General features: G+C 38.1%; 1 protein-coding gene across 1 annotated transcript in view; it reads left to right on the top strand.

Annotated features, from left to right (window-relative positions):
* The window catches only part of LOC139722430 (dystrophin-related protein 2-like), a 111,775-nt gene extending 103,314 nt beyond the window's left edge, over positions 1-8,461 (top strand). The window contains exons 19-28 of the mRNA XM_071633722.1: positions 255-326; positions 862-998; positions 2,420-2,488; positions 2,916-2,966; positions 3,942-4,005; positions 4,526-4,617; positions 5,203-5,455; positions 6,026-6,191; positions 6,594-6,821; positions 7,438-8,461. Of these exons, the coding sequence (XP_071489823.1) occupies positions 255-326; positions 862-998; positions 2,420-2,488; positions 2,916-2,966; positions 3,942-4,005; positions 4,526-4,617; positions 5,203-5,455; positions 6,026-6,191; positions 6,594-6,821; positions 7,438-7,556 (1,251 nt within the window). The 3' untranslated portion in view covers positions 7,557-8,461. The remainder of the gene's footprint in view (positions 1-254; positions 327-861; positions 999-2,419; positions 2,489-2,915; positions 2,967-3,941; positions 4,006-4,525; positions 4,618-5,202; positions 5,456-6,025; positions 6,192-6,593; positions 6,822-7,437) is intronic.
* The last annotated feature ends 5,194 nt before the right edge of the window (positions 8,462-13,655 follow it).

Below are 13,655 nucleotides of genomic sequence, written 5' to 3'. Positions count from 1 at the left end.
TTTTCCTATTAAATGTATTGATATCTACTTTAGATACGTATGTGTATGTGAATCCTTCATATAGTAGTTTCATAGTCGCGTAATCTTATGTTAATTGATTGGTCTCTCATGATATATTTTGGCTGTAAATGTCTAACAAAGCACTTTATTAAGAAACAGGTTTTTTCAAGTTTTAGATGAACTAGGGATTTGTGTGTGTGTGTGTGTGTTTTCTCCAATGAGAGTTTATTTTTTGTATATGCTTTATTTTTCAGAGCTGCTTCTTCTCCGGGAGGAAAGCTAAGACGCATAAGTTGTCACATCCGATGCAGGAATACTGCACAACGGTAAGTTGTCCTTCATGTGATTTTTCTTTGACATTCTACTCCACTTTTCCTGCCAATTCGACCTCTCTTTTATAGGTATTGAAATTCTTACATATATCAATGCACACCTTTACAACCTATTTCATACAAATGAAACTCTTTGTTTTACCAGTGTGCTACATCATAAAAATTGTATCCTGACAATTGTGTGCATGTATATAGTTTAGCAATCATATTTTAGACATGCACATTTTTTTTCTCCATATATTATTCACTATCTCATTCAAGTGTATGAAATCATAGAAAATAACAGTTTGCCACAAAATTATCATTCCGTGCGCACATACCCTGTGATAAAATATATGCATATGGAAGATATACCGATCAGCGTCAGAAACATAACAAGAAAAATGATTGTTGCATGTTCGTTTTGATTTTGCTTAATGGGCTAATCAAGTTCCTGTAAGACCTTACTGAGTAAAAACCAAGTGACTTCTCAATTTTTATCTTTACACTCTTTGAAATTTGTTTTTTCTTCAATTCTATCTTCTGGTAGACGACGTCGGGTGAAGACGTGAGGGACTTTGCCAAGGTGGTGCGCAACAAGTTCAAGTCCAAGCGCTACTACCAGAAGCACCCGCGAGTTGGCTACTTGCCTGTCCAGTCAGTACTAGAGGGCGATGACCTTGAATCGTGAGTATTGCTGTCTGTTGAAAACATTGGCAGTCTTTAAAGGCACATGGACATGGGATTTGAGAGAGTGCTGTTGGATGTTGGATGATGTCATAATTCCCCCCATCTTCATTGTGAAGATGAAGGGTGTAAAGGTTGTAGCTTTTTATCAGTCAAAGAAAATCATGGGCACATCATTTGTGCTCATTCCATATGTGACCCTGCACCACAAAACACACAAAAAGTCGCCAGACATGGATTTTTAGTTAAGGGCAGATTCTGAAAGAGCAGACTCTAAGCTTTAAAATAAAGTAAAACTCAATTCAAATGGACTTCCCTAACCCATCTAAATACTGAAAAGAAAGCACACACTCGGGAAAAGTGTGAACTGAGAAAAGAGGCTCTGAAGAACAGTGTGTATTCAAGCGCTTTTCTAATCTTTACCAAACATGCTGGCTGTGCGATGAATGGGACAAAAAACAGGATTTAAACAACCAGAGCACCAACAATGAAGAGATTATCAGATTAAGCTGAAATTAAGCATGCTCTATCAACACATTCTGTCCATAATTAATGCCAACTTTCAATTCAGTAGCGTTATCCTTTAAAAAGTTATTTGACTTGAAAGTGAAGAGTATGCAAGGATTTCAAGAAATGAAAGGGGGCCACTAAGACATATCTGATCATTCTACTCTCCCCCCAAAAATGGGTTGTAGAAAAACCGCTCAAAACACACTTTCCCATTCATGTTATGATCCCAAACTTCAGAATAATGTAGAAGAAGGATAGCTCTTTCAAAAAATATGAAAAACTCAAGATTGACTTGGTTGACCCATTTCACCTTTTTCGAGTCCTCATGTAAAATCAGGGGGTGCAACTTTTTTTTCATTTTGTGATGCATGGTCACATATAGTCATTCACGATTTGCTGTATGTAGCATATTGTAAGTATGGTACATCACTGTAGATACATGTTGGGCTGAACTGATCACACTGATCTTGTATAGATCGAGATGTAGTTTAACAGTTACACTGCAATCTATGTATGACTATGTACCTGTTACATGTGTGGGTCCATGCAACAGAGCCCTCTTGAATTCTGTGTCCGTTTCTCTTTACGAGTATCTGATGCATGATTATCAGTTTGTGTAGTATCTATTTTGCATATATTTTCTGTGCCCCATTAACATTTGTACAGGTGTATGACAAGGATCTTCTCAATTGAGTTAAGCGCTTTGATATAAACTATATTTAGACTTGTACATATTGTAAAGCTTTATTGGATAATACTTTTTGAAGTGTACATGTATGTGCAAAAGTTTATGATGATGTCTTACTTCAGTGAATAAACTTACGTGTAATTAGAGATCACCTCTGTTGTATGTGATGTGTATTTGGCCTGTATTCCAATCTTTTGATTGTGTGTCGATGGTTACCTTACAGGCCTATCACCACACCTCAACACATGGCGAATCAAGACACCCACACAAGATTAGAACTTTATGCAAACAGGTGAGAACCACTGTCCCTCTTCTCTTTCTCTCCCCCCCCCCCCCTTAGTCTCTTTGTCTTTTCTTCTCTCTCTCTTTCTGCCTCTTTCTCTCTTTATGCCTTATTTATGCACCCTCATTCAATTTCTTGCTTTCATTGGGTCCAAACTCCATGTCCATCATTGTTTTACTGCCTGAACACTCTATTACATTTTTTGAAATTGTTCGAACTTTTACATTCAAATTTGAGTGATGTCTTCCCAAGTTACAATGTACATCAACCTCCAACACCAAAAACTGGCAACCTGTTATATCATCCCTGTAATTGTATTTAATAGTGAAGAGAGAAAATAAACACACAAGTGAAGTTTCATTCATTGCGTGTGAAAATCAAATTGCTGGTGATGTTATGTATCTTTTGTCTTTTCATGATTACATCTATTTTGCAGGTTAGCCGAGGTTGAGAGCCAAGGGACGTTAAACTCAGTCCCAGCAGATCTGTGAGTATCTAATACACTTTGTGCCATAATGAAAGTATGACAGGAGTACTGAACTTGGCAAAAGTGTATCTACTTTGAGCCTAAATATCCCAATTTAAGTGGTTTCGACAAGTTGTTTTAAAAAAGAACCCCCAAATACCTGTATATGCCACATACTAGCTACATTAAAACATGTCAGCTTTAAACAAGAATGGTTTAACCCATTGAGGATGAGTCCCGAGTGTACCCGAGCAAGCATCTATGGGAAATGCGTGTTATAGCAAAATCAAACCGTCCTTAACGCGTTAAGGCTTTATAATTGTCATCAAGAGTTAAACGCCAATTAGCATTTATGTGTATAGTGTCTTATTAAACAAAAAGAAACAGAATAAATATATCGCTGTGTGTATAACCTTTGTATGAGGTCCTCCAATATACATATCTTGCTAATGTCTGGGACAGTTATGCTTTTATAGTGTTGTGTTGTTTTATAAAATGGGTTCAAGAATGTAGCCAATAGGAAGCGCTGAAATGAGTCACGTGTGCTTTGGTTATTTTAGTCCCATTGCACTGCGGGTTAAATCCTATTGCCGATCGTCTGTGCGTGCGGCAGCTCCTTTGAATTGCATGCATACGCGCTGTCAATCCTGTAAACAACTTCTAGTTCGGGCCACCGGCCGGCCGGCCGGCCTTTCTTGTGCATAACATGTGTTGTGTGGTGTACGTATGCTCTTATACGTACAGTACTTATATGTGCGGGATTTTGGGACGAACGTCTTCGGACATCTTGACCCGCAAAGGTACGTGAAAAATGCTGTTAGTTTTCGACCCATTTTATAAAACAAATGATGCACAGGATTATTTCGTGGCGTTAGTGGAGATACAGCTCACTAGCGCACTCTATCCTGTGCATCATTTGTATAATATTGTGAGGATTTTGGATGGTGCATTTGCCTCATGGTTCTTCTGTTCCATTGTCTTCTGTTTTCCCCCCAGGGATGATGAACATCAACTTATTGCACATTACTGCCACAGCTTGGGTGGTGATGTATCAACAGTGGTAAGTCTCTTCCCCTATATTCCAAATATCCTGCCTCACTCTGTAACTTTCTATCTGTCTACCTATCTACCCCTGTCTGTCTATCTATCTATCTATCTATCTATCTATCTATCTGTCTGTCTATCTATCTATATTGTATCTCACAGTCTACCTTTTTACCTATGTATCCATCCATCCATCTATCTATCTATCTATCTATCTACATATACATCTATATCTATCTATCTATCTATCTATCTATCTATCTATCTATCTATCTTTCTTTCTTTCTATGTAATCATCCATCCATATATCTGTATCTGTCTATCTGTTATTATCTGTCTATCTTATCTATCCATCTATTTATCTATCTCTCTCTATCTATCTTACTATCTGTCTATCCTGTGAGCATGATTTTTTTTTTATCACTCCAGTGGATATGTATTGAGGATTTACTGTGTGTTTCATAAGTTTGGAAGAAAAAAAAATGATGAAGTTTTATTTGTGACTTTTGTGCCTTTTGCATCTTCTTAACCAACAGCCTAACAGTCCTGCCCAAATAGTAGTCTCCATCGACGCAGAACACAGACCCGACCTGGAGACACAGATATCAGAACTGGAAGATGAGAACAGGTAAAGAGCACAATTTTTGGGAGTAAAATATGTATTTTGAGAAAACCTAATTAGGATGAGATAACTTCCTGCACACTATATATGGGCATCCAAAGGAATTCTGTGTACAGTTCATATGATGTTGAATGAGTTCATTATTCTCGCCTTCCCCAGTTATCTGCAACCTTTGAGGACTGCCTAACAAATACTACTGTCGTGTTTGACAAAGTTTTCTCAAAATTAATAATGGAATGCAACTGAATGGTGATGATTTTATTACGCTAAGCAAGTTATCTGTTCATATTCTATTAGATGTAGGATTCATGGTATTGCGGTGATGGGGTGAAAGACTGAAATATTTTTCTCATGATTATGATACAGATTTAGAGTGCTTTAAATGGGATATTCCTACTTCACACACAGATGACTAGTGACCAGTATATTGTGACAATATCAATCCAGTAGATCCAAAGTCTGAATTCTCCTGTACCTCAGTACTTATTTCCAACTATACAGCAACAAAAGTAGGAATCTTACATGTGATCACTTATACAAGTCTCAGACATTGTTTACTGTGTCTTATCCTGTGCGTGCGTGTTCCCGCAGGACGCTACTCTCCGAGCTCGAGACGCTCAAGGTGCTGAGAACGGAAGACGTAAAGCGAGCCGCCGAGCTGGCCGCGTCGTCCGGCGACGAGAGATCGACGGGCCGGTCGCCGGGGCGGGACGCAGAGCTGATGGCTGAGGCCAAGCTCCTGCGTCAACACAAGGGGCGCCTGGAAGCCAGGATGCAGATCCTGGAGGATCACAACAGACAACTGGAGGCTCAGCTACAGAGGCTGAGACAACTCTTAGAACAGGTAGGGAGAGAGACAGAGGAGAGAGAGAGAGAGAGATACTGTACAAGTGCAAACTTGTACACAATAATTTCATTTGTTAAATTTTGCTGTTTGCCATTATTAGAAAGTCTTGCGTGTTCATAATTTTTGGAAGATAATTTTTTTTGTGCAAACCTTCAGATGTTCAAATACCACTGTCCGTTATTATTTCATTGTTGGTTCACAAGAGAGCATGATTCATGAACAAAATTTTGTGCCATATATTCCACATTTACAGTGGAGTTACACACTCATACATGCTTGCACATGATGATAACCATTCATTCATAAAGCAAGAGCAGATGTTTTATTCTTTTGTCACACTAGGTTATAGTAACCACACTAATCCACGAAAAATTCCAAGATTGAGTGGGATGTGAATCCTAATGCTATTAAAATACTCGTGAGATTTTTATGTTCCATTTTATATAACACACTTGTGATATAAATCTGAATAGGCTCTATTTGTGCTCTGTTTCATACGACATGTATCAGTTATCATCCATTCTCTAAAAATGTTTTCATCTTGACAATTTCTGCTTGGTGTATCAGCCTCAAGACAAGAGTGTCTCACAAGTCTCCTCATCAAAGACAACGCCCGCCGTCTCCCCAACATCTTCCATCAGCTCCTCCTCGAGAGCCAGGAGATTGCAGCATCCGGTTGCCATGGAAACCAGGACCAACGGTGGAACCAGCGACTACGACAGTGACATGGCGGGTGAGCTGTCCACTCTTATCAAGTGTACTGTGTGTAGATGGTTTGAATGGAAGCTTTGGAGCTAAGAAGTTTGGGTATCATTAAAGCAAGAGTGAGGGCTGAATGTGTTAACAAATTTGAGGGAAAGAAGACCTAGAGTAGGATACCAAAATCAGTAAGAGCCACGCCCATGTGGGATTGTCAACGTAGTCTCTTTGCCAATTGTTTATATACATATATATGTTAAGCCATTGCATATTTGAAGCTGGTAAGCCCTATATGAAGTCTTTGGAGATCTTGGAATTTTGTTTAGAAAGGGTTAATTGAAATATGAGTAGCGCTGTTTGCATTGTATGAGATCACTACAGCGACGTCTGATTGGCGCCTTGCATTGAAAACGCTGTGTTCTCTGTCTGCTTACAGGCGATGAGCACGGAAACCACAACCCACACTCCCCCCACACCCCGCCCCACCTGAAGGATGACCCCAGGGACCAGGCCAACGGTAGAGACCTTCACCTCCACCACCACCATCACCACCAACACCACCACCACCAGGGTGGGGCAGCCAATGGGGTGCAGAAGGGGCGGGTGGATCTCGACAAGGTCATCCAGGAACTCAACAACTTCCCAGATGGCAAGACAGGCAACGGTGAGTGTCTGAGGCATTTATGATGATAACAATTATGATATATTAACCTGTTGAGGACGAATCCCGAGTATACTTGGGCAGGGGTCCATGGGAAATGCGTGTTGTGCCAAAGTCAGTCCATCCTCAATGGGTTAATTTGATTAAAGCGCAGGACCTATGTTCATATATTTTTCCGCACCCTAAGAGCTCCAGACAAGCTTAAACAGTAGTTAGATAACAGTTTTGAAAGAGATGTGTTCTGAGTCTTTCAGTTGACTAATCCACATTCCACAATGCTCCTTTGATGGGTAAGTTTTCATCTTCTGTACAAATCTTAAACCCTTGATATAGCCTGGATCTGTGAGTTATTCATCCATCTCCATCTTTAAACTAGAAAACAAAGGGGGAAAATCTGATGGAATGAGCTTAAAGATGGGGTGGGGAGACAAATGGGCCTGTACAGTATTCCCACCTGCCATGATAAAGAGAATGATTTTGCTCCTCTAAACCCTTAACGCACTTGACTTTGGTGAATTCTATGTCAGATCTTTGGATGTTACAGTCTGTCATAGTGAATGGGTTAAATGCATCTATCCATTTCCTGTCTCCTCTCTCTCTCTCTCACTGCTCTCAGCAGCCAACCAGAACAGCGTCGGAAGCCTGCTGCACATGGCCGACAACATCGGCAAGGCGGTGGGCACTCTCGTCACCGTAATGACGGACGAGGAGCAGAGCGACAAGGACAGCGAGACGTAGCCAATCCGCAGCCGACAACGATATCGTCTCCTTCCCGATACATAACGACAGACGGTGAACTCAGCCAATAAGGGGTCTTCCAACACAACAGTTTGAAAAATTACAAAGAGTAACAGTATAAAAGACATAGGTTTAGGGTACGAATTCATGTTTAATGAACAATTATCTCTAGTGGTGTAAATGAATGACTGCTGAAGCGGTCTGGGCAATGTTTATATTCCCTCATACCCGCCAAATGTGTAAATATGATACTTTTTTGGTGTGTTGGCATTAGCGATACAAAGTAATGACAAGTTTGGAATGATGAAATTTTATATATTTTTTGTTTTTGTTATGTTTTGTTCATATATGAGTATGTGACAAGACAAGGATTGCCTCACCTCAGCCTGAAGGGGATGATCGTCAATATTATCAATCGCACTTCAGTAATACCTTGTTGCGATGTTAAACCAAAAACTGATGTTGTAGGTGCAGATAATTCAAGTTGTGTCGTCAGCAAAAGTAAATTTATGCATTGTGCAGCAAATTTGAAATGTTGCAAGTGCATAAAACTGACTCGAGTACCCTCACACACAAAGTGCTGAAATGGCAAGCTTGAGGCCTAACTTTCCGATTTTTATGCTGGGTGCGTTCCTACCTTTGTATTAATTGATTATTTCAGGTTCTGTCTGTGATGTTGGATATGGGACACATGAAAAGTGAACCTTGTATCCCTTTCTTTAACTCTTTGCTGCAAACGAACATGTTTTCATAACAGGTGAACTTTGTTCTTACCAGTCTGCTTTGTGTATGCTGAATTGGATTTTTGAAATTCAGTGATTTTTTTTCTTTTATATGACGTGAAAAAAAGCCTAGGACCAAACTGCTAATTGTGTAATGTTTAGCAAAACTGCGCTGGGGTAATGACACAGTTTTCTCAGTTGGTTGGTAAAGTTTTGTCCATTTTCAACCCATTTTTTTTTAAAGACATATTTCTTTTGCTTATAAAAGTGCTTGCTCGCTTTACAGCAGCATATCATGGTGCTAAAATCTTATTTTGTGTGCAGGAAAATAAAGACTTGCAATGTTGTGCTGCCGAGACCATCGTCAATTGCATTCATGCTTCCATGTGTACTGTCTATGACCATTACTGTAGAGCTAACTGTCTTTTGAAGTGATCGTTTCGTCACTCTTAGTGGGGAATCTGTAAGAATTTAATCCAGTAGGCAATATTAAGGGATGCTCTCGACAGAACAAAAGTAATTGAGAAAATGTTTGTTCCATTTGAACCGCAGTTTGTGAACAGAAATGCTTATGCTCCTGTAGTTATGTCATATATGGTGAGGGATTTTGTTACACCATTCTCACTACTACAAAGTTCTTTTGATGACCCTGACAGAAGAAATATATTCAAAATTTTAAAAGCTTATCCTGTAGAAGTTATGTCACACTGATTTTCTGATATGTCTCTTTAATATCTGACTGTGCAAATTTTGGTATATTTAGCTATGGCTGTGTACTAATTTCCAACCAAACTATAAGAGTATCCAAACAAACTATAAGACTATCCAAACATGATTTTTCTTTCTCTTCTTTTTTTTTGTAATTTAGTAGGCATACATGATAGTGTGGAAAAAGACGATCGATAGATGTAACGAGACTGAACATAGTGCAACTCAGCTTTAACAAAGTTACAATACCATACAAAACAATTAATGCTGATGCTCTCTTCCCATAGGGTTAAGCCCTTGCCTCCGAAAGCTTGTTGAGTTGTGCGCAAAGTCTATTAGGATTTTCAGGACTTAGTTGGGAATGGGGTAAACTGTCACTTTCTATCATCTGGAAGTGTGTGAGACACGTCTGGTGTGCTGTGTATAAATCGTGAATAATCCTCTTTTTGGTGAGTTTGATATTTTATGCAATGTGCTACTTGAATTTAGCTTTTCTGGGTTCTGTGGACAATGAGATTTTCATTTTTTCTATTAATCAGTTATCATGGTGTTGAGGCATGGGGAATATCTATGAAGTGCACTTCTCTTTATCTCAATGATTGTCACAGTAAACGCTTTGAGCGTTGGTCACAAAAAAAAAAACTCTAATACCTTGCAACATGTAGCACTCCTATGTTAGCGATGTTATACTGAATTCGTGAAGCTCTCAATGTGTCCAAATGGGTATGGCGTTCACAAGTCTATGATTATAATGTTTCAGGTTGCGAATATGGATTGGCTTGTTTAATCCATGTTATCTTCAAGTGGAAGGTGGTCTATTTCTTTGATCTGTTGTCCATTTTTTTTTTCCAAACAAAATGTTTGATTTGATAAAACCCATTCCTATCTTGTCTGTCCTTCCACACAATAAAAGGTACCTCTATGAAACTGATGTAAGGCAGTGTATGTGATTACTGAAGGTGTACTTAGGAACTGCGCTGACTTTTATGACTACAAATCGATATCAACATTCCTAGTCTGTTTTGCTGTAGGAACAGTATGGTGATTTAATGTTCATTGGCTCATTCGAAGGGTCTTGAAACTGGTACATAAATTATCGCCATGGAAACCTATGAATCTCAGAAGCAATTGACCTCCAGCTACTTAAAACATGATGAAAAGTTGAGAACGTGTGTGGTACTTGACTCTGTCCTTTTCAATTAATTTCACAGCTTCTACTTAAGATTTGAGTTTGGAAAAAAAAAGATATATATAGGTATAACACCAGACGAAGTATTCAACTTGTGCATTTTACATCACAAAGAGTTTGCCAAACTTGTGTTTGATGTTGGTATTGGCCTGTATATGCAGTCATTTGGATTGTCTATCAGTAAAGAGGAATTCTGAACCTTTTTTTTCCAACTGAAGAGTGGCAAAAGTTCAAAGAAATACCAAATCTTCCAGACCTGAGGGTGTTGCCTACTTATACATTGCATATTTATTTCTCCCAATCAAGTAGCCAGATAGATCAAACATTTAGGGGATGATCAGGTGTAGAATATTGGTAGTATTTTGGGCTTTGAAAGAAAACCTAGCCTAGCAAAACTGTGCTATATTTAGTAATTTTGTATCAATTTTGTAACATCATGAGGAGGAAAAAAAAAGAATCTGTGTGGTGATGGTAATTGATCATATCACCATGTGACCATTTCAGAGAGTTTTATCCGAGGTTCTTGAAATCATTGTAAATATGCATTGTGTTATTGCTATGTGATGACTACAACTACGTCAAACATGCGAGTAAGTGTATTTAAATCTTGAGTAATTACATTTCATTTTCACCTGCTATACATGAAAATCATCTGTTTTTTGTACTAGGTATCATTTTATATTCTTGTTCAGTATAGTACCAACATATTTTTGTCTCTTTTCTCTCTTTTTTTCCAGAATTGTAGTAATATACCATATGATTGAAGGGAGGTTATTCTGCAGAAGACATGGGTTTTGAGTACAAAATGGCGTTTGCAGTCTTCACTGTTTTTTATGTTTGTGCAGTTGAATCGGGGACAAGTGACGCTGTGTGTTGAAGGTTTGATTTCATCCATAGCGCAGTACACTCTGGCAGATAGCTGCTGTAAGTTTAAAAAATATATATATATATATTACTGACAACAAAAGTTGTGAACTCTGCCTCTTCATTGATATGTTTCTGTAGAAGAGATTTCATGTCTTGACATCTGTTCTGTTATGATGTGTATCTGTAGAACATTCTTGTACTCTACCCCTCACATTATACTTTATCTTCTTTTTTTTCTGTCATCATGTGTCATTATTTTGTCATGTTCATGATATATTGTTATTATTATTATTAAATTAATCATATGCAATATGAGAAAAAGATGTACCTGTGACTTTCTTGGGGTCGATATTGTTGTGCTGAAAGATGCAAAGAGGTACTGATGAAATTTGGAGGAAACATTGCCAGACCCCAGTCTTGCAGTAGTTTCCAACAAATTTCATCAGTACATGGTTTATTGCATATCCTCCCTCCAAATGGAGATATAATTGTAATGTAGTGGAAGCTACCTGCAAACATGGCGCCCATGAATGGGAATTTTGGAGGCCATAAAACTCGTTACCATGACAACCGTAGGTGGAGTGACGTGAGTTGATTTGTAATGTTTCCATCTAATGCCCAGCAGTTCTGTCAGTCGTGGGTTCTTCAAATAATTTAGTCTTCCCAAGATTCTCCAAAGTCCTGCTGGAGTGGAATAAAACCAAACAGATATATACATTTTTTTTCCAATTTCAATGTGAAAAGTCTTCCCACCAGTGTTTGCTTCCATCCCATTGTTAACCCGTTGAGGACGAGTTGCGAGTATACTCGGGCAGGTGTCTATGGGAAATGGGTGCTGTAGCAAAATCAAATCATCTTCAACGGGTTGAAGTTTGGTAACAGTGGATCACTGTCCCAGTATTTACAGGCAAGTAGATACCACTTTAATAGCATATCTGTGAAACGACAACAAATAGTTGGTACTTTCACACTCAAACACTGGATTGTCAGGTATATTTCAGGCCGTTTCCAGAGGACATTTTTACCAAATGAACATTTTTTTTTTTTTTTTTGGTTAGGAAAACTCCAGTAGATTGTTTTTTTTACTGTTATGAGAGGATGGCAAGCGGTGAGAAATACAAAAAGATGTTTATCAAGATTTTTTAGTGTAGTAGTTTAGAAATACAGTGCAAATCTAATAAACTGCTAAGGTAGCAAATTTGGTACTGTGGAGAGAAAAAGAGATAGAGATATAGAATGTATACAATGAAAGAATACACTGTATATATTTGAATATACTATATGCAGATAACTATATACATGTATATATATATATATATATATATATATATATATATATATATATATACAGTATAAATACATCACATAAACACAGAAGCACATCACTTTGAAAGTCAGTCTGCCTGAAGATCGCCACAGCGTGAATCCGCCGGTAGACGAGACGCCAAAGCACAGGTACGCCTATATAAAGACAGATTGATAGATAGATAGATAGATATATAGATAGATAGATAGATAGATAGATAGAAAACTCTGAATCCAGCTTCAGGGAGAAAGTATGTGGGGATTATGTTTTAATCAATGCCAGCATTAGAGGGATGATATAGTATTGATGGAGATTAGGATTGGGCTCTTAACTTTTTGTGAGATACCAAGAAACCACATATGGATTGGTACAGAGCATACCATTCTAAAAAAAATTTAAAGTTTATTTGATGAAAATTGGTTTTGAAATGGCTGATACATCATAAAACAAAGTGAAAGAAAGCTCTGCTTTGGACATCTCGGCCATTTTAAAGCAAATTGTCATCAAATAGACATTGAATTCCTCTTAGAATGACATTCTCTTTCATATTTCATAAAAGGTCTCTCATCATCTCACAAAAAAAAGCAAAAACAAAAAAAAAAATGTTACAAACCTGAAGTTAGGTCTCAACCAAAACTATTCAATCCCTTTAAAGCACGTGATTGAATAGGGTGTACATTTGTAATATAGTTGAAAACGTTAAGGAGACGAAAATCATCTCCTTAAGGTCAAGTGTCTCCTTGATGTAGCAATTATGACCATTAAATGTCTCACTGAAACTGGTATATTACATATATACAGTTTTTATCTGTGATTTTAGCACCTATATAAGATATACATAAATAAGCCTACATACATAAATACAATAGGGAGGTGCTAGAGAAGGAGAGACAACTACTGCTCTCCTTTGAAGTCATGCGTGGCACCGCCGAGAAGTTATGCATTCAACTACAGGTGTTACCCATGTGCCTTGACAAAAGAGAGCGTCAATAATCGGGACTAGCGCTCTCACATCTAGAAATACTTGCCCCTACTGCAATTCGCTGTCTCTTTCAATATGATGGCAACAATGAATTTGTGTACCTTGAATCGGAGCAGCTAATCAAAATGTAGTGTAAAACTGAAAATTTTAACAGCAAATAGTTTAAAAGCACGCTGGAACACGCTTTGGCGGAGTACTTTATTTGAAAGTTCAAAATATGCCAGATTAAAAGATAGAAAACTAACATGCGGAAATGTGCGCATTATAGAAAAATATCAGGTTTTTAAGAGGGCCTAATTTTCATTTCATTTCGATTTGCGCATTA

Source organism: Diadema antillarum, unplaced genomic scaffold (genome assembly GCF_040938485.1).
Source record: "Diadema antillarum isolate AM-2024a unplaced genomic scaffold, OU_Dant_1.0 scf00000165, whole genome shotgun sequence".
Lineage (NCBI taxonomy): Eukaryota > Metazoa > Echinodermata > Echinoidea > Diadematoida > Diadematidae > Diadema > Diadema antillarum.
The sequence above is the reverse complement of the archived record's forward strand: the minus strand, read 5'-3'. Positions and strand labels throughout refer to the sequence as shown.